At 41.6% G+C, this 20,832-nt stretch overlaps 1 protein-coding gene and 1 pseudogene across 11 annotated transcripts in view; both read right to left on the minus strand.

Moving 5' to 3' along the window:
• The window catches only part of PITPNM3 (PITPNM family member 3), a 357,658-nt gene that overhangs the window by 12,798 nt on the left and 324,028 nt on the right, over window positions 1-20,832 (minus strand). For 9 of the 11 annotated variants that reach the window (XM_073315263.1, XM_073315260.1, XM_073315257.1 and 6 more), the window contains 6 exons: window positions 20,299-20,415; window positions 13,060-13,208; window positions 10,006-10,155; window positions 8,888-9,071; window positions 7,609-7,737; window positions 6,314-6,764 (listed from right to left, as the gene is read on the minus strand). In XM_073315263.1, the coding sequence (XP_073171364.1) occupies window positions 6,456-6,764; window positions 7,609-7,737; window positions 8,888-9,071; window positions 10,006-10,155; window positions 13,060-13,208; window positions 20,299-20,415 (1,038 nt within the window). In that variant the 3' untranslated portion in view covers window positions 6,314-6,455. Of the gene's footprint in view, window positions 1-424; window positions 5,796-6,313; window positions 6,765-7,608; window positions 7,738-8,887; window positions 9,072-10,005; window positions 10,156-13,059; window positions 13,209-20,298; window positions 20,416-20,832 lie in introns of those variants that run through there. The other 2 variants (XR_012155383.1, XM_073315258.1) reach the window with 2 other exon arrangements.
• LOC140899925 (small nucleolar RNA U3) lies at window positions 20,076-20,169 on the minus strand (annotated as a pseudogene).

Here is a 20,832-nt window from a genome sequence, read left to right on the forward strand (position 1 = left end):
CTCAACCACCATTCACCTCGTAAGTGGGAGAAATGTTTGTTCTTGCTATTCCTTACAAATGCTTTATGTGCATTGAGTATTGATTATAGGTTTTGACTAATTAATTAAAATCAAGGGGACTGCCCAGGGTGTGTAACTAAGGGACAAAGATCCCACATTTTGGAATATAGGGTCAAATCCTGCCCCTCTCCTTGTTCTTCTTGAAGCTCAGCTGGCAATGCTGCCTTACAGCAGGTGAGGAGCTAGAGTTCTCTATTTTGATTAAGTGCAGGGTAGTTTTGAGCAGCTGTATCTAACTACCTTTCGGTATGTCTTGGAAGTGTACCCATTCTGCACAGGTTGATCAGGTGCATAATGCCTGAGGAACTTTCCCACACCAATGTAAAGAAAAACCCACAATGCTGTCCACTTAAAGGCAAAGAAGGTTTTTATTTAAGTGACTAGCTTTTTATAAGATTTTTAAAAACCAGCTCACATCAAAATCTAGACCAATTGTAAAAATCTTACTCCTTAGTTCATAATATATTAAGAAATTCATTATTGTACATTTTTTTTAAATTTTTACAAGGCAGCCATAAGAAATATAAACATTTGTCACCATAGATAGAACCTTCCCACTGACACACTATTTAAAAGTATACACTTAGTAAAACTGTAGACTCAAAGACCATGTACAATTTCAAGTCTCCTTACAAGGATTCAGTTATAAGTAGACATTTTGTTTTCCCACATAAATAGAAAAATAAGTGTGCATTGGGGTTGGGGTTCTGCTATGAGACTGCCATTCCTGACCCTTCTAGACCCAGAAGTATCTTTCGATATTTAAACCTGCCCTGTTCCATTCTGCATGTAAACCTGCCTGTACTTAGCAGTCAATACGCTCCAAGAGCTTGACTACTGGTCCAGTGCTTTTCTGGGTAAGGAGAGGCTAACTCAAATTTTTCCACCTGTCCCAAAAGCAGGCCTAGTTTTAAAGGAATACTGTCAAATTTTAAAATAATTACAGGCCAGATCATCATCCCCTTCCCATGGATCTGAGCCAAAAGGGGAGTGTTAGCTGTGTTGTCATTTTAACCCTAACCACCACCCCCCCACCTTGGGAGCTCCCTTCCACTGTGTTCCAAGCAGGATCTCTGGCTGCTGTGTAGCCTGGGAAATGAGTAAGTTATCATACTCACCCTAGTCTGTATTTAGAACTCACTCCCACCCTCCAATCTCCTGTGGAACAGCTATGGTGGCAGGGTGAAAAGAGGCCACATGCCTAATTTCTCCACTACCTAAATGGAAATTCTGTGACTCCATATTCAGAGTTTTCAGTCCCTTAAATAGGAAAAAGCCAGTGGAGGAGATGATCCTACATAATGTAAACACTTTTCTTTACCTCTATTACTAAACATAATAGCAGCGAGTTGATTTTATAGGTATCAGTCACTTTACTTTCTCATTTTTGCTTTTAGTGCTGTACTACAGGGAAATCTTGTTCTTTACCAGTTGTTTTATATTTAGTCTTGTGCTCAAACTTTTTTTCTACTTGGGAATTTATTTATAAGGAAAAGTGCTCTTGCTATTTCATATAATCTGGCTTTAAAAGCACACAACTGGATTTGTTTAAAGAGATGCATAGGCACAAAACTTTTGCAAAGTGGAAGCAGGGCATCCTGTGCCCCCAAGAGTGTGAGAGTTTAACAGCAGTGTCACCATTGTGGCTAATACTGCTTAATGAAACAAATTAAGCTTTCTTAGCATATGGCTTGTTCTGTCTCCCCACAGCTCCTGAAATATGTCCTAGCTACTTTGAAAGCAGTAGCAAATAAGACGAGGGGGGCCCTGTATCTTCACTAATACCATCTTCTAAAGTCTGAACTCTCTAGTGTAAAAAAGGCTGCTTTGTGCACTAAATAGTGGAGAATGGAACATAATTTAATGCTTTTCTTCTCATCTAACCATATCAAAATGGCAGCTAACTCTTGAACCCCAGTGAGAGAGAGAGGGACAGTGGATGCTGTGTAGTTCCCACACCTAACAAAATAGTATGCTGGATAGATATAAAACATGCCACAGAATAAACAAGAATACTTTGGTCAAGCAAGAAGATTTTTGTTCCAACAGCACTAGTGTAGGCAAACATGTACTTGAACATTTCTTACTGACATACTCATCAAATTTGGATTACCATTACTATGCATGTCTGTGGAATATTCTGCACTCTTTACAATGCTACTTTTTCCCCAAAACTTACCTAACAGGACAACAAAATAGACCAAACAGCCATTGTAAAAAATGCATATTAGTTACAAATTTGCTGTGAAAGCTTTACCAAAACTTCACATAAGGTTGTTATTAAGTCAGTAAATATACATACACGCACAACAAACACCACAGCTATGACGGTGTCTTTTCACAATAGCTCAGATAAGTCCACCACTGCTAGTTAATCAGATTTTTTTTTACAGTAATAAACTGGGTCCATAAACTTGGCAGAGAAATAAGTGTTCCTAGTCACAGCCTACCTTACTTGTGCATTTAACTTTGACTGCTATGACTCCTCACTAAAATATTTTACATTTCCAATTACTCTCTCAGTTTACCTGGGCAGAAGACTGTGCTTTTCCATATTAAGCAGTCAGGAGGCACTAAGGTGCAGAAATTATTTATGTGCTCAAGCTGTGTTCTGTGAGCATCCAAAACTTCCACTGATGTCTTAATTCACAACCAAGATAGTTTTGTGTGTGCAAGGACATCTGGTAGTAACTTGATACATACTCACACCCAATCTGCTAATGAATGAGATTTTAAAAAGCACTGCTAATCCCCTGGGTGAAAGTTTAAGCAAAACTGAACAAAGACTTAAATTGATTTTGAAATTCCACTTTACTCAATAGGCTCTGAATTAGGAAAGTCTGCACCTATGAATCATAGCATGTAAACAATTTGGCAAGAAGCAAATGCTTTAGGAGATAACAGGGATTGACAATTTAACATAATTGGGCCTAGGTCAGCCTCCACAAAAGAGCTACCTGGACACAGCATAAGTTAGGTATGAGTTTTAATATACAGCTGGGTTCCCAAATTTCCAATTACATAATAATTTGTTTGTAGGCCTAGGTAGTTCATTCTTCTTACCATACTGATACTCTCAGCCCCACTGAAATGATGACACCATTTTAGTGACTAATAATCTAGAGCAGAAAAAAACCCAATTGCTTTAAATCTGAAATTTTGGAACCCCAGTTTCCAGCTGGTATGAAATATTAACCTCTAACCTGAATATGTTGTGGGATTGTTTGCAAAGGTGCTTAGTTGGAGGACCAGTGAGCAGAGGGTAAAACATTCAATCCCTGAGCAATAAGCAATATTGGAATTATTCTAAGGCCACATGAGTTCCAGTATCTCATGAAACCAAGTAGGGGAGTTAAATTATTCTCAGCTGAATTCTAACACTATGTAGTAACATTTAAAATGCTGACATTGTAATCATGTACACAGACTAGCACTTATTTCACTGCTTAAATTATTATACTGTTAGGAGAAGCCAGCATAATGGCTTCTAGTCAAGAGACCCAGGTATTAATGGAAAAATTCAAGTTAAAAAAACACATGGTTAGAACTTTCAGGCTCATTTCCCTTAATGATGGACCCACAATTCCAACTAGATCTCATTCTGGAAAGAAATATATATAATAGGAGAATTAGATAAATGTATAGGATAATTGGTTTTGGAGCCTCGTGGCTGATAGAGGTAGACGTTAGCTAAAGCAACAATAGCTTTGAATTGCAAAGCAGGCACAATAATTACCAGCAGTGTACATGCCGTAACACACAGCTGCTTTAAAAAATGGAATTTTGAGCTAAACAATCAATGTCCTCTTTAGCTCTGCCCATCGGATGGATGACTGTTAGGAATTCAATAGACAAATCTGAAAAGTCTTATGCTCTCTTACCCGATTAAACTTGGAGTAAGCTGAAAAATACTGTATCACTGAGGTTTTGCAGTGAAGAGAGCCTAAAACAATTAGGCCAATCACCACAGCCTCAAGCAAATAAAACTGCTCCAAGGACAATAAAGCAGTGAATCTATAAACCATTAGTGGTCAGATGTAGATCACTGGAGCAAGCTTTTTACTGTATGTTCTGAGGGCATTATTTTGTTAGTACCTGTTAGAAGAGATGCATCAGATAGGGATTGAGCACCAACCACCCATCTTCATTACTTACTTTTGCTTTCCCCTAGAGCAGCAACAGGGAGCCAAATTCATCACTGAGAATAAGCAGCCATGACTCCACTAAAGTCTGTGGAGCCATGCATGCCGATACTAGTAGTCAGTTTAGGGCAGGGAGCTAGTTTCTGCCCTGCCCTGCAGCCGGTGTGATTTCAGTCTGGTTGCAGAGGGTGGAAGAGAGGAACACAGAGGCTAAAGACAGAACACTTAATAACCGTTTAAAGTGCTGTGTGTTAGAGGACTTGTGACATTACTCATAAAAAGACATTTGTAAACCTAAAAACTATTTTAAGTGTTGCTCTTGGAGATCTTACATTTAGCTTTTATATCCAAATGACCTTGCACCAAGGAAACACTGAGCAAAGGACATAAATAAAACAGTTACCTTTAAGTACCCGATCCTAAGTAGTGTGAGCTTGCAAAACATTTAGTGTCTTAACTTTAACTTCAAAACTCCAGTTTAATTTAACAGGGATAAGAGAAAAATTCATTTTATTGTGAAATGCTATGAGATCTTTCAGGAAATATGAAGCTAAATTTTTGCATGTGGACTGATTATAAGTGTAATACAAAAGAGCAGGTAACTTTGGCATTCCTCCCACAGAATAAAATACAGAAATGTACCTAAGGTGCTTCATTAGTAGAGCTGATTTGCTGCTTTCTTGGGTAGGAATCAGCCATCAGAACCTCTCTGGCAGTTTGGGGTCTTCAAATAATGCACGTTTAGATTTTCCCTCTACTGCCTCATTGTCATTTCCCCAGAGCATTCCTTCTACATACTATATCTCAATAACTAATAGGCTCATTTGAGCCTGCATCTGGCCTGCATTCAAGATGGAGATGACTTGAAAAATGGGTAACTTTATCTAAACTCTCCCAGGCTCATAAACCAGTTTTTAATGCTTAAAGAGGTGGTTTTCCTGAGCACTTACAACACTGATGCAGATTGGAAAACATGCTTATGTTAGGGCCTAATCCTGAAAAGTTTTAGTAGTTCTACTGAATTCAGCTCAGTAGGAGTTATCACTGAGTAAGAATTTGCAGGATCTGGCTCTTTGCTTCTATCCTAAAATGACTACAATATTTACCTCTGAAATGTGAACATTTAGGGCGATTCCCACACAGTTGCCTCCAGTAGATCCTTCTAACTAAGCTGAGAACATCTAAACGGAATTTTTCGATAATTAGAAAATGAGTACTTCAACTGGCACCTGCAATTTCATAGCATCTAGTTCCTATGAAGCTTAAATGTGGGTATTTTAAATGCAATAAGATTTTGTTACCAGAAACTGCATCTACAATTTCATAGCATATAGTTTCTTTAAACAGCAGTGGCAAGGGAAAAATTACCAATATAAAATTGGTGATGATTTTATCACTCATTTTCATCCATTGTAAAATTCTGGAGACACTACAGAAGAGGCGTTTTTTAGCTTACCTAAGAAGGATCCATGTCTTATATCGAAAGCATCAAACCCATCTTGGTGCTTGGAGCAATTCAAACATTCGTACAGTCACCAATCTCCACGAAAAATGTGTGATCTTTGTATACAGCAACACCATCAGTGCTTCAGACTGCAGAAAAGAGACTTTTTTTTTTTTAAAACATCAAGTGTTTATGATTTGGTTCTTAAGTAGATTTCTCCAGTAGGTATTTTAAGTCTAGCTACCTCACTTATAAGATGTATAGATCAGAACTTGAGCTGATGCACATGCATCAACACCATAAGCCAAAGGAAATTTTCTTGGGTTTAAGGCACCCAAAGAGTTTGCCTTCCACATTCCACTCCACCTGCACTTCCCTTCTGTGTATAACACTTTCTCAGGAGTATAGCAGGAATTGATACTGCCATTAGGGTTTTAAAACGTAAGCCTTCTCTTTCACTCATTTTACCTGCTTATGCTTTTTTTAAAGGTACTACTAGTTAACTGATGTCACTCCTTTAAGCATCTTCCATTGAGTAAAATCAACCTGTTACCGCTTTTCTCTTATTGCACATTTTATAATGTGTATTGTAAAAAAAAAATTCTAAGACATATTTTTGCAGTTTTGATGTTAAGCACTTGCGATAGTTTTAGATCTGGGATTTTAAAACAGGTATGTTAAGAGGAACAAACAAAGTTCCCTACTTGGTTTAAGAAGGCAGATTCCAGAGCAAGGAAGCCTCTGGTTGTGTCCCACCCCATGCCTACAGGTTGATTGGCCGGCACCCAAGACTTATATCTCAATGCTTCCTAAGGTGCAGACTCAAATTTATGGACCCCACCTCGAACCCAGGCTATGGGGGGCAGGTGCCTGTCGTGATCTTTATCGGATTCAGGCTGGCTCTGGGCACGCTCTGGTTTGGGGTTCGACGAAGGTGGGTCAGGCTGCTGCACAGACATAGTCCTGCGAAGGTGAGTCCTTTTCCGTAGAAACTCGGGCTGGGAGTGCAGGCCAAAGCTTCCTTTCCTCAAGATCATCCGGGAGTTGTTCTTCTTGGGCCGTGAATGGAGACTGAACTCCAGCAAGGCTAAGTGCGCCGCATAACCTTCACTGAGGAACTGGAATCGGGGAGGGAAAGAGAAAAACACTATACATTAATGATTCATGTAAGCAGGCTTCCCATCAATGAGCAATCTGCCTGGTTGGAATGGTGGCCAGACAGACTCCCAGCAAACATGATCTTGGGGGTGGGGGTGAAGCATTCAGCATGTGCTGCTTTCATGCCAGCTAATGGACAAGTATTGTGTATTGACTAGGCACAGCTATGTGGTTCCTTCACAACAGCCTCCTTTCTGGAGTGATGTTTCCAACTTCAGTGTAACTAGTTAAGTCAAGGTCATGAGAGGCCAGACTCTCTGAGATGGAGGGAACAAAATGGCCTTTCTACCACTTGCACTTATCTCCTCATACTTCGTTTGTAGTACTCTACTCTAATGAGGGCGGGATCCTGCTCCTCTCTGGGAGCTGTCCTTTCATACTAAAGCACAAGAAGGGCCCAAATGGGTAACATTCTTTCCCCATGAGTTCAGCAGCAGAGCTGCATGAGAATCAGAGCAAGGGTAAAAAGAAAACTGAGACCCCCTTCCCCCTCTTTAGAGTGACTACACTCCTGATGAAAACACATGGATGATTAATTTTGGACCACTAGGCTAGAAGATGCCAATATTGAAGACATTATAGCTGTGTATCTTAACTTGCTCTTTCCATTTGGCCATATATTGTATGTGCATCTGCCAAGCAACCGGCACTCCTGAGATGCTAAAAGCCTTTTGACCCATTCTCCTAAGTGAAAATGCCCTCTCTAGGACTTGTGCTGCCCTGGCCACAGTCAAGATTTATCTTCACTTTTCATCTGCTGTGCATGTCCCAAAAGACACTGACTCTTTAGCAAGAGTTACATACCTGACATTGAGTCTGGTATTTCTTTGTCGGACGTCCAACTATGTAGATCTGGGAAGGCGACAGACCCAAAACATTGTACACAGAAATATCCTTCATTGAGCCATACGCAGCAGAAATTTTGATGTAGCACTGAAAGAACCAAGGCAAATATTGTTTTAATTGCACATGCTCTGAATGGCTGACCCATAAATCTTATAGCAGGCATTTTATTTGTGATGATAAACTCATGTTACTGACCCAAATTTATAAACTTGCCGTTGTTAAAAAAAAACACAGCAGAATTCTTGCCAGTAAAAGTGGTAAGATGACTGTGTTTTTAAGTAATTGCTGGGATTAGTGTGAAAGCCAATAGGAGTTGGGTGCTTAACTCCCACAGGCCTTTTAGAATAACCCTCCCTTTATTTCTAGAAGCTGAACAAGAATTGCAATAAAAATAATGTTTCCATTCGGAAGGTCTGTATGAGCAGGGGGTACTTGGGAAGTTTGATCTTCAGAGGTGATAAACAGCCATAATTTATACGAGTGAAAATGAGCCACATTTTCCCATTGGATGTGAATCCAAACCATAAACATGACTGACCAGGTTCTCAAAAGCAACATAACCCTAGTCTGTCCTCATATCTGCTCCCTACTGAGAAATCAGCATAATTTCCTGTAGCAACTAAGATCCTTAGTTTTGGGGGATTTTATGCAATCACAGCACTAGGAATGGAATTTAGTGTGAATCAAAAGACCTCCATATTTGTCTTATAAAAGTGAAGGTTTTGTTGCCAGATTCAGGTAACTGAAAATTATGAGGCAGAGGTAGCTACATAGCAAATTTAACCCTTCCGTCACTCCTCCAACGTGCTTCAACCATGACCCTGAGGGACCAGAAGCTTATCAAACTCAGCCTGGATTTTTCCTGATTCTTCATAATTAATACTTTTAGCAAATGGAAGGGTGCAGCAATTATCAGACATCATGATGGCTGGATTCTCTTAAATCAGAACAATAGCTTGGCTACACACATTTGACCTTGTACTGTACATAGCTACTGGATTTATTTATATGCATCATCAAAATGAATAGCCTTGATCCAAGACCCTCAGAAGGCAGAGCAGCCTTCTTTGCATCTGAATCTTAGGAAGGAAACCAAGATACAACAAAATACTTTGTAATGGACAATGGTCTTTTCCTTCCAAGGGGGAGAGACCCTCCCCTTTGGCAATGACAATAGAGATCTGACTTTCCAGCAACTGTTCATTTGATTCAATATGTGCAAAACAGCCTCTGTTACCTCTTGCATTAGATTCCGGAGGAAAATAGTTTTTTGTCGTAGTGGGTCATGAACAAGCCCATCCGAGAAGAAAATCATCCCTTGAGGAAAGTTGTGCTGAGATAACCACGAGACCACTCTCTGCTTTTGCATATCAGGACGGCCAGTGATATAGATGATCAGGTATCCCAGATCCTGCCAGTGTCTGTCAGAAGCAAAAGTGGCGTGGGAGAGTGGAAAACGGGGGAGAAGTCACTATCCACTTTAGTCTTAACGAACATCTTTGCTGAACATGGTGACAATTTAAGAAAAGCCAGGCATAATCTCTCACTAGGTAAAAGGCTAGCTGGGATGGGGTCAGGTTTCTGATTTTAATAGCTAACATCCTGGTGCGTTCATGCAATAATTTGTATGCCTCAAGAGGAACGGGGAAGAGCAATAGGTAGACTTGTGCAAATACTGTTGTATAAAACACCGGGGATATTTCCAAATGTATTTTATCTTCAATATTCTGCACCCTGTGGATTCAGTCCTGCTGTCCTTGAAACGGATGGAAATTTTGCCTTTGACCTCAACAAGAGCAATATTACAGCCTGGGAAGCTGTGATGCTCATCACTCCATTTTCAGGAGGGCTCAAGGGGCTCTGAGTTTAAAATGATAGACACCAATTCTTCGCCCAGTGCAGCATTAACTGACTTCTTAAGTGAAGGAATTAAGTGGTTCTTAGAACTTATTCTCACAGTACTTTACATCCGGAAGGTACAGCAGGACTCAGGATTAAAATTCATTATAGCATAAAATCCTTCAATAACTCACCACCCTTTTTGATAATCAGAGTAATAAATGGAAAATTATCTATTGACTCCATACACTTTTAGGCCCGGTTTCCTAGGGGCAGCCTTTTAACTTTAACTTACGATTTGCACGGTAAATTGCACCAAACATCTAAGTGCTATAAAATGTGTAAATTTCTGTGCAAATCAGGTATAGCTAGATGTCTGAATGGTACAAAAATGTATCTGCAAAGAAGTCTGGGCTTTATGAACAATCTATTATTTCTTGCTTCCAGTTTGATCCCCTTTGTTAAAAAGGGATGAGGCAGGGACTCCAAAAACACTAATGTGTATGTGTCCCTTACCGGACAACGTCTACAGCCCCAGCTCGAACTTTAGGGTCACTACCCATGATTGAGACACTCGCTGCAAAGGAGCCATCAATGCTAAACACCACACACTCCATTCCCGGGGGAAGCACAGTCAGGTAACTCATTGCATTGCTCTGGTCACCCCTGGAGAAGAAAAACAAAGCGAAGCATCAGAACTCAAACTCTGTGAATTACAATGAAAACCAGAAATGATGTCTGTCTGGAGCAAGGCATTCAGGGCTCCACAAGCCTAATGGGACTTACTATCCTGTTTCCAGTTTGAACCACAAAGTAAAGGTGTTGAGACCCTTTAAGAAGCTAATTTTCCAAGTCCACTGGGCTAAAACAGTGAGACTTGCATAAATCTAATTAAAGCAGTGCAAGGCAAAAAAAAATCACTGACAATACAATAAAGCCCTCTAGGCTTTGTCCCTTTTGTGCAACATTAGAAATAAAAATTACCCTGGGTTTTTTAAAGCAACATAAAAATATCGGGCAGCCACAAGTGTATGGGGAGAAGCGATGTACACTTCTCTCACTGTGCATACTTGCAAAAAGTCAACCTTACTGTGCAACAGAAATGGACAGGAATTGACCATCCCTCTATCCCGGTTTCTTGTGCTGAAAATGCTGGCCCAGAAGAGTAACAAATTCACAAAAGGGGAGAACTCAAACACGAGGTGCCTACTTCCCTACGTGGCTTTTCTCATGTAGAGCTCTGGCATCTGCAAGCTTCTACTCATCGAGTATTCTTTCACGGGAGCGCAGCTCTCAGGACACCCGCAAAAGGCAGGGGCAGAGATCCCACAATTCCCTTACCTTTTCCTGCCATATGAATCGTGTTGCTCTGCAGCTCTGACCCAAGCCCTGCCCAACTTTGTCACAGTGAATGTTACAGCTATAGGGGAAATTATATCTGGTGTTACTGGCAACATCTTGCAGGATGGATTTCTGCTTGGAAATGTGCCCGCATCACATGTCAGGTCCAGGCATGACCATTTAAGGGTGAGGAAGTAATAACTACTTTCATTCTAGCGTGAAGCATACTAAACCTGCAATCTAAGGCCCAGGGAAGCAGGAGACTGGCTCCTGAGTCAGTTGCAACGTTTTAAACTGCAGACTTCCCAGAAGAGACGTTAATTTGTTTTTAAGCGGCCCTATCTTCTCAAATTGATTGCCTGCTATTCTACAATGGAATTATTATTAATTAAGAGAATATATATGTGGAATTGGAAAGCGATCTTCCATTTGATTAGCTGCGAGGACACCTTTAATTCCATTTTTCTTTTAGAGGAGACGTTTAGTGGAATCTGCAAGTTATTTCCCAAGTGGGCATGAAGTTTAATTCCAAAGTGGAGTATTAAATTAAAACTTTATGTCAAAGCATTTAGCAGTTTTCTGACTAAACATAAAAAGCTTTAGAAGCACAGCTGCCCCCATCCATGCACTTAGGCAGATTAATTTTATTTCACACATTTTTCCTCTTTATGCTTGACTCAGCAGAGGGCTTTTCATGAAACTCTTGAGAGCTAAGAGAGAGTCAATTGATTTCACTTCACTGAATTGTTGCTTTAAGGCTTGTGTTTTTCAATTTAAAATAAGCATGGCACTGATTCCAGAATTAAAGTGATTCCTTCAGTCAGACTGACATCAACAGATGAACTGAACTGCAGACTTGGAACAAGGCAATACCTTCACTATCCATTTCAACAGGAGAAACTGGTCACCACCCAGAGGGATACAGATCATCCCTTCACCCCAGCCTCACCCACAAGCAGGCTCTGGATTACCCAAGCTACACCTTTGCTTCAGATGGACCTGATCCCCTGCATTTACCAGACTAAACTCTAGTTAGTGGAGTCTTACTGGCTGTTATTATTTGTATTACTGCTGTGTCTATACATTGCAGCCGAGATCAGGGCCCCATTGGGCTGGGCATTGTATGAGACTCACTACCCCAAAATGTTTAATATAAAAATAGGCAAAGCATACAAAGGGTTGGGGAAAGGAAGCACTGGGAAATGGACACAAAATGAGATGAAGTGACTTTTCCAAGGTTGCAGAGGAAGTCTGTGGCAGAACTACCGTGGCCACAAAACCATCCTTTCTCCAGTATCTTATTCAAATCTGTAGTGATGACTCACGTGATGTGAATGACCATTACGAAGCCCAGGGGAGGCTTCCCTGCTAGTGAGGGCTTTGTGATACCATAAAGCACTTTGACTAGTTTTACTCTTAGCAATTAACCAAGTCTGCCTTCGGTCTAGAAAGCAAAATTAACAGGAGACTCATCCCTCTAAAAGCACATCATCCCCCTTATGTGCATTAATTAAAAAAACATGGTTTGAGATGGCAGCTAGCGATCACATGTGTAGTGTGTTGCCAGTTATTACTTGTACTGCAGTAGCACCTAGGAGCCCCAGTCACGGACCCCGCTACTCTACATGCTGTACAAAACACAGCAAGGCAGCAATTCCTGCCCCAAGGAGCTTGCAACCTAAGTAACCCCCTTTCCTCTGCTTCCGCCCATCCTCACTAGAGCCAGCGCAGCTGACTGCCTTGCTCATCTTCAGAACTGCCGCCCCTGAGTACATCAAATTAACACATCTGTTCAGTGGGGATTTGCCAAGAGGTCCCACCTCCCAGTGTAGATATCCTGATCATAGCCCCACAGTCAACCCCTTTAACTGATATTTTCCCCCATTCCCTCTGTCTATCCACACAGCAGCACCCATTTCCACAGCTGGAACAGATATGTGGCCGAGCTCTGAATGCCCTCTCCATCCAGACAAGGGCCATCATTTGGCCCGTATTGTCTAAAAGCACTGTCTCTTTTTCTGCATATTGAGCCCACGATGGTGGAATAAACGTCTCCAGAGCAATAACTTTGCTCAGCGTTGTGGACAAACAATGAGTGCCTTTGCTCCGTTTGAAGAATGGCACTCATGCTAAATGCAGGTTGTTTGTTTGTTTTTTTATGGCATAACTCTCTTTGTACTAGGGAATCCCACACCTTAATTATCCAGCATTCAAATCTGAAAACATTACCTAACCACCATTTTGATGGGATACACGCCAACTCTAAGCCTCTTCTGTTTGGGTATGTTGTAGGATATCCTGCCACTGCTATTGGTGATCTCTGTGTCGAAATACACCCACCTCCCCGAAGAGGGTTCAGTCATAATAAGGATATCAACCTGTAAAAGTAAAAAAAAAATCTATTAAATTTGTTAGACAACAACACACATCAGCTCATAGGACATGCCAGACTGTCTCAGACCAGTGGTCTAAGTAGTTTCATATCCTGTCTCTGACAAGGGCCAGTACCAAATACCTCAGAGAAAGGGGCAAGAAATCCTACAGTAAATGGTTATGGGATAATCTTCCCACTGGACAGTTTCCTACTAACCCCTCTATAGTTAGAGGGTGATTTATGTCCTGAAGCATGAAGGTCTATTATTTACGACTTTTTTAAATTACTGGGCTCAATCTTGCAACATACAGAGTACTCTGGACTCCATCTTGCACAGCACTTCCTACACTGAGTGTGCTTAAATGCTGTGCAGGATTGGGACCAGAGTGCTCAGCATCTTGCAGAATCAAGTCCCCAGCTTCATATATTCCTGTTATCCCTATAAATGTCCAGTTCTCTTGGCCTAAATGATGCCTTGTGGCAATGAGGTCTGAATACAATTAAATACTAAAAACCTTTTGAAAGCTTACAACAGAAGTGTTACCAAAATCTACCAATGCATTTACACCCCCCCACACACCCCCACCCCACCCCCACACCCTCCTCCGGCTGCTTTTAGACTTCAGTGTGAAGTCACAGTTCTTATATAGGCACGCAGCAGGATTTTGTTTTTCTAAGTTCTGAAACTTTCTATTGTTCATTTTGTACCCTAAGTGGATTCTGTATCTGAATCTTTCAAGTACCCGCTTAGCACAAGGAAGGAATGGGGAAAACATGAGAAAGTTTTGCTAACAGTAAAGTGAGAAGAATCATTTCTCTACAGACAATCTTCAAAGGAGTAGTAGATCTATAAAGAAAGAAGAAATGTATTTTCTTTAGTGAATTACAGCTTGAACCTTCTTTTATTCAACCATTCAGTTCTTCCCTTTCTCTTTTATAAGGATGGGGGAAAAAATCTTCTGTGGTGTTAAAGTAAAAAGCAATTTCACAGAAAAAGCAAACACTCAAACTGTTCGGTTTGCATCAAGCACACTCAAACAAGTCTCCTCAGTCATATCCATTCCAGATCAAGGACTTTATGGAGAGAACATAAAATGCTACTGATTGCTATTTCTTGTCACTGTGCCTCAGTTTTCCCATATAAAATGGAGACAATGATGCTTGCCCTCTGCAAAGTGCTTTGAGACCCTTAAATGAAAGGTGTTATGTATAAGTGAAGAGTGGTACTTTTTCCACTGTGAGATTTGACAGCCCCCCAAATTAGAACATTAACTACACTTGCACGAGTGAAAATTCCACAGCCCAAATGAATTCTTCAAGGGAGTCTGAATGCCAAACACTTCTTTTGCACCATCAAAGCCACAAGATTCTAAGGACCTTCCTTTACTAACAACAGGATTTTATTACACCCTAACACACGCTTTGCTTTCCCCATTGCTGAAATGCAGCCCTTTCTGGGACATGAACACAGCAGCAAGGCAGACCATGGGCACACAGCGCAATGTGGGGGAGGGAAGTATTGTCAAAGTACAAAGCCCCAGACTCATTAAAGCCCTTACAGGGAAAAAAATCCATAAAATAATAAACACTGGGCCTAACCTCTGCTGGTGTAAATCGGCATACCTCTGCCAAAGTCAATAGGCTGATTTACACCGGCTGAGAATCTGGCTGAGCTTTCAAGGGAGCAGCTGGGGATTCTGTTTCTAAAGTTTTCATTTGAAAGTGCAACATGGGGCTCAGATACTATGGTGGCATGAATTAAGGGCTTAAGCCCTGATTCAGCAAAGCACTTAAACATATGCTTAAAAGAGCTCTGCTGCATTCGGGCATTGGATACTATGGTGATGGGCACTCTGGGAACCCCCAGCTTCGACAGAACAGACATGGAACTCCACTTATCTTCCTCGGAACTGGGGTTAAATTGACCTTAATAGGATTGCATTTCATGGCTGAAATCCTGGAGTCTCCCTTGCAGGAGAAAATAATGGGATTTGGGGTTACATTTAATGGAAGGACAAACTCTCAACGTTACCCAAAAACAGTTATATGTTGTGTGGCCAGTCTGAAACTATTTATGTTACAGTGCACTTCCCTATAGAACACTGAGCATGCAGAAAAATGCATAATGAAAGAGACACTGTAAACAAACAAAATATTTATAAAGCATGTGAAATGCCTTTCAACCATCCAAATTAAGCATCTCACTGTGATCAGAACAGCATTTCGTTTAACTGCACTACCTTATCCCTCACTCATCATCCCTGCATGAGTTTGTTTCCATACACATCTTTATAGCTTAATAAGTAATCTCTCTCCAAGTTAGTCTTTTTATGTCCTCCCACCACTGAATTTTGGGTTATACCAGAGACATACATTTAAATGGCGGTAGTGGGTCTGCAGTCTGAAGGAGGAATAAACTGGAATGCGTTTTCAATCTAGTTAGTTTCATACTTGTACCTGTTAGAAGCCAAATGTGTACACTGTTACTGAGATGACAGAAAGTCAATGGGAATACAAATGAGCAGTCTGTAGAAATCCTAAATGGACTCTCTTGAAGAATTCCCTTGGAAAATGGAATATACGTGTAAGTTACAGCACTGTGCCTGACAGCAGCAAAGATATTCTTACCCTTTTCAAGCATCTCAACCTCAGTGTGAGGTCAGTAAATATCCATCCCCATTTTACAGATGGGGAAACCGAGGCATAGAGCCATTGCATGACTTGCCCCCAAGGTGGCATGGCACTGAGCCAATGGCAGAGCCAAGTTTAGCCTCTTTGTCTCCCAGTTCTGTGCTCTAACTGGGAGGCCTCCCCTTACTAGCATCCAGCACTGATCCTCTAGTGTATTTTTACACAAGAGGCTGAAAGCAATCATAGCTCAAGGAGAATTTTTCTGCTTAACGATGAGAGCAACCTAAAGTGACACTAACTACATCCGACTCCCAAATCATGTATAAAGTGATGCTTATGGAGTGCTCAAATCAGCACAGGATCCAGCTAATTTAAGAGTTGTCCTCCCCCCCACGGCTCCTTCTCGTGCCTCTATAATCAAAATCAGTATGGATTTCAAGTGATCTTGCATCCTCTGCTTCCCCCAGCTATGAGCCATTAAGAGGAGAGGGTGGATTTGCCACAATAGTATCTCTGCATCATTTCGGTTTGGACACCGTCTGCTTTGTTCTCTTGCATTGCTAGCAGAAGAATCCCAACTCCTGAGTTAGGCGCAGGAAGAGAGGGCAGAACACACACTTCGGCTAGACTAACTGCTGCTGCAAAAGTGCACCAGGAAGGGGGAGTAGATGGCACAGAGAGCAGACAGCGTGTCAGTGATTCAGTTCTCTAAGCACAAGCAAAGGAACCTCAGGCACTCCACACGTGAAAGGTGCCGGAGCCAGCGTCTCACCCTCCCAGCACAGCCAGTGGCACTAAGGGAACACATGCCGCATCATTTTAAAGCATATATTATTTCCTGCTCCTGAAAATGCTACCTGCCTGCCTCAGCACTGTGCAGGCAGAATGCCACCTGGGCGGCACACATCCTCCACCTGGAAACATGAGCGTGAGTGCAAATGCCACAATCTAGTCCTTCAGCAGCTCGAAAGGCCGAGTGGTCCAATGGATGGGGCACCTGAGTGGGACTCAGGAGACCTGCATTCTATTCCTGGATCTGACTTGCTATGTAGTGCTGGGCAAGTCACTTCACTTCTCTGCTTCCTTTTCTCTCCCACCCTGTCACCGTCTTGCCTATTTAGACTTTTAAGATCCTTGGGACATGGATTGTCTCTGTTTGTACAGCACCTAGCACAATGGCGCCCCTGTCTAACCTGGGGCTCTAGACGCTACTGTAATATAAATAAAAAATGATGTGGAGGGGGGTTACTTCTTGAGTGGCTGGGAGTTGTAGTCTTCCTGAATGCATAACTGAAACCTTTTAATACCAAGCAAATATACTCTGAGACTACACTGCTCACTCATATCCACATAGGTTCAAAATGTCAATTAATTCTACATTTGAGGAATGGTATGCATAAGTAGTAATCAAGTTCTGGAGCAATATAACTTATGTGTTTCTCATAATGCCAGTACTGATGCCCCCTCCCAGCTTCCTATTCATCACTACCAAAAGAATCTTCTCTTTTATTTTATATATATACATAAAACGTGATCAGAATAAAGAGTGGTTGAAAATCTAATAAAAGGGCTATGATAAAAATCTGCAATAAAGTTTGAGCAAATCTGTGATCTTATCCCCTATGTCATCTCAAGTAATAGGGCTGTTTTAGAGTTCTTACAAACCAAGAGACCAGATTAAAACAACAATCTTAACTAAATGTGACCTCACCCCACTTTGACAATTAAATTTATGTGGGCACGGGAAAGGCTGAATTCTGCAGAGAGATGGTAGCTGCAGCACATTCTTAGGAATTGTAGAGCAGAACAACCAAGCCCTGTTTAGGACAGAGAAATACTGTTACATGCACTCTACTGGGTTTGGAGTCAACATAAGGAGGCAAATTCATCCCCTGCTGTAGTTTAATTGATTTTAATGGAGTTACTTCCAGGATAAATTTACTCAGCTTCCACCATGTCACTCAACCAAGAGGTCTCTATGGCTGTGTTAGGAAAAGCCATACAATTTTTGCCTTTTGCAGTAAGTCAGTTGGGAGGGACTTTGCTATTACGTTAAAGGCAGAGATGCAATGAGGTTCCCCAAATTGTGTTTCCAAATGCAGTGGAATGGGGAACGAACTTGCTTTAAGAAGCCATCGGCGTGTGGGCACGCACACACAATTTTCTTTTGGAAACGTACCTGCCATCTGCCACCACCCCAGACAATAAAGATTGCTGTATTTGAGGGGGTTTGACTACAGGATCTGCACACCTCTTGAAATTAAATGCATTTTAATAATTCACTCTCCAGACATTTCACCTTTAACGAGCACTATATTAACCAAAGTTCACTATGCAACCAAGGAACCAGTCCAGCAATGGCAGCAGAAATTCAAGCTTCGCCCTCCCACCCCTGCAATGGTCCTAATTTCTGAGGGGACAACCTTTAGATATGGATATCTGGCACCAAGCAAGCCTTAGCCTGTCTGCTAGGTTTTCAAGAAGGTGGCCAGTTGTGCTTTTGAATTCTATAGGGTGGGAATCCAAATACTTACAAGGGAAAAGGAACCACTTCCAGCTCACGGCATTGGAGGGGGGGAGCCCATGTCTTAAAGTGCATCAGAAATGCTACCAAAGGGGAGTGACACAGTGACTAAATTAAATAGCCCTGGTACATGCAGGGAGTGCCCCCATCTTCACTACAGTTATGTGACTGCCAGCATTTTATACACATTTGTCACAGCCAGGCTACTGGAACCAAGGTACCAGTAAGCACAGAGGTTCTTAGCCTTTTTCATACCAGGATCCCCACCACCTTCCCATCTAGCAAGCTGAGAAAGGCAAGGCAGTCTGACAGCCAGTTGTGACCCTCACATTGAAAACTGCTGCTGTGACCAATTTCCTATCCAAGGCCACATGCAATAATGGCTGTTTCAGGGGACTGGCACTCCAGGCAAGTGTACTTTTTTGTTCTTTTGTACTGTAGTAAGATTCTCACTGTGCCATGAGGAAGTCATAATATGGACTGATTAGGGCTTATGCCCGATCATTAGTCACGGTTGGCTTCTTCAGCTCACTTTCCCCAGTTTAGCATATGTAGTGCAAGGGATTGTACTGCATCAGGTGAAGGAAAAATGAAATCTGCTCAATGGCTACATTCCATGAAACAAAGAAGGAGCATGGATTTCCTGGTAGCTGAGGTGTGAGCAGTGAGAGCACAAAGCAAGCTTCCTTTATGTAAACCAGTTATTAAGAGTGATTATTTAAGTGCAGATGGTTTCAAGAGCAAGATGCCTGAGGTTAAGAGTACAAACAGTAGGTCGTGCACAGAACCCATTATTTCATTTCTAGCCTGTGATTACATTCAGCTCAGCTGTGTCACAACCCTGCTGGCAATGGCAGGGCTAGGGATGCTATCTGTTGCTTTTCAATAATTCAGCTACCACCACCACCAGCTTCATTTTCCTCTGACAAAACAGTGATATTTATGCCATCGCAGATTGTAAATGAACGCTGATAACTCATTTAAGGAAACAACTGCAAGTCATTCTTTTAAGGCTATTTTCATGGTATTAAGCTACACACATCTAGAGGGGACACATTTTTGTTTATACAGGCTGATGGTGTAAGTGTAGCAATGTTGGACCGTGTAATTATTTGTGGTTACAGGCATTTGTTACTAAATAAAACTGCACTGATCATGAAATCTAAATATGACAGAGCCACTGTACTGTTGGGCGACTCTACTGAAGCACAAAAAAATTCACCATTACAGTTTGCAATGAATCTGTGCCCCTCCAATGCTCTGCCCCTCCAGGCCATACACACTAACTGGTATATTGTAGCTTAACGCTTGGCTTTATTAGCTTTAAACACTTCTATTGTATGAGACTTTTAGAACAGCAATGGCCCCAGCTGCGTCACATTACTACTCTGGTGCTAAAATTCATCTTCAGGCTTCCTTGTTTAAGAGAAACAACAACAATGTGAAACCCCCCCGCCCCCGAGTCCCAATTCTTTTATCTGAATGTCTCATCTGGGGTATATCAATTTTTCTTCCATGATTTGCCACTGCTACAGAATGATTTCTTTTAATTCTTGTTTAGTAAGTTAATTCAGTCTCCAGTAGGTGGTGTGATAGGATGGAATGCTTAGTAATCACTTCACCCCTGATGCTCAGCATCAAGCTGCTCAGATGGCCAGGAGCGCATAAGAAAGGTGATCGGTAGAAAAAGGTCAGATATCAGGAGGGCTCAATTTTAGCACATTTTTGCCAGCGTGACAGGAGATCAGACACTTTCGGCTACACTTCTCTAGTTACAAACTATAGAAATGATCCCTGAAAGTCAAGTCTACTAAACATAATCCCCATCACTGTGGAGCCATCTATGGTAACACGGACAGTTAAGTGTGTGACTGTGCTCAACTCATGTAACCACTAGCGTTAATTTGGGGGAAATGATCCACAAAAGGTCTAGCTTTACCTTTTCACCCGTTAAAGCGACCATATCCAGGGGGCCATACATAAACCGCCCAACCAGTATCTGAGGACCGTCTTCGGCTGCAATGACATCGTTTGCTCTGTGATTGGCAGTTACGTTCTGAAATGAAAGAAAAAGGTTAGTATTTCCACGTTTTTATGCTTTTGGTAGGCTTTGCATTGGGTTGTTTGTATTATATTAGTGCCTATGCCCCGTCAAGGTCAGAGATTAAGTGGTAGTCTCTGTCCCAAAGAGAGTGATTATAATCTAAATAGATGAGGCAGACAAAGGGTAGGAGGAAGGGAATATTATCCCCATTTTACAGATGAGGAACTGAGGCACCAACAGATGAAGATTGGGATTTTTCAAAAACACATGAATTACTTAGGAGGAGCCCAAGTCGCACTGAAAAAATCAGCGGGACATGTGCTCTTCTTAGGCGACTTAGGGTGGCATTTTTCAAAAGCATCTAAGGAAATTGTTCAAGGTCACACAAGGAGTCTGGCAGAGCCAAGAACAGAACCCATCTCTCCTGAG

The sequence above is a fragment of the Lepidochelys kempii genome, chromosome 17 (genome assembly GCF_965140265.1).
Source record: "Lepidochelys kempii isolate rLepKem1 chromosome 17, rLepKem1.hap2, whole genome shotgun sequence".
Taxonomy (NCBI): domain Eukaryota; kingdom Metazoa; phylum Chordata; order Testudines; family Cheloniidae; genus Lepidochelys; species Lepidochelys kempii.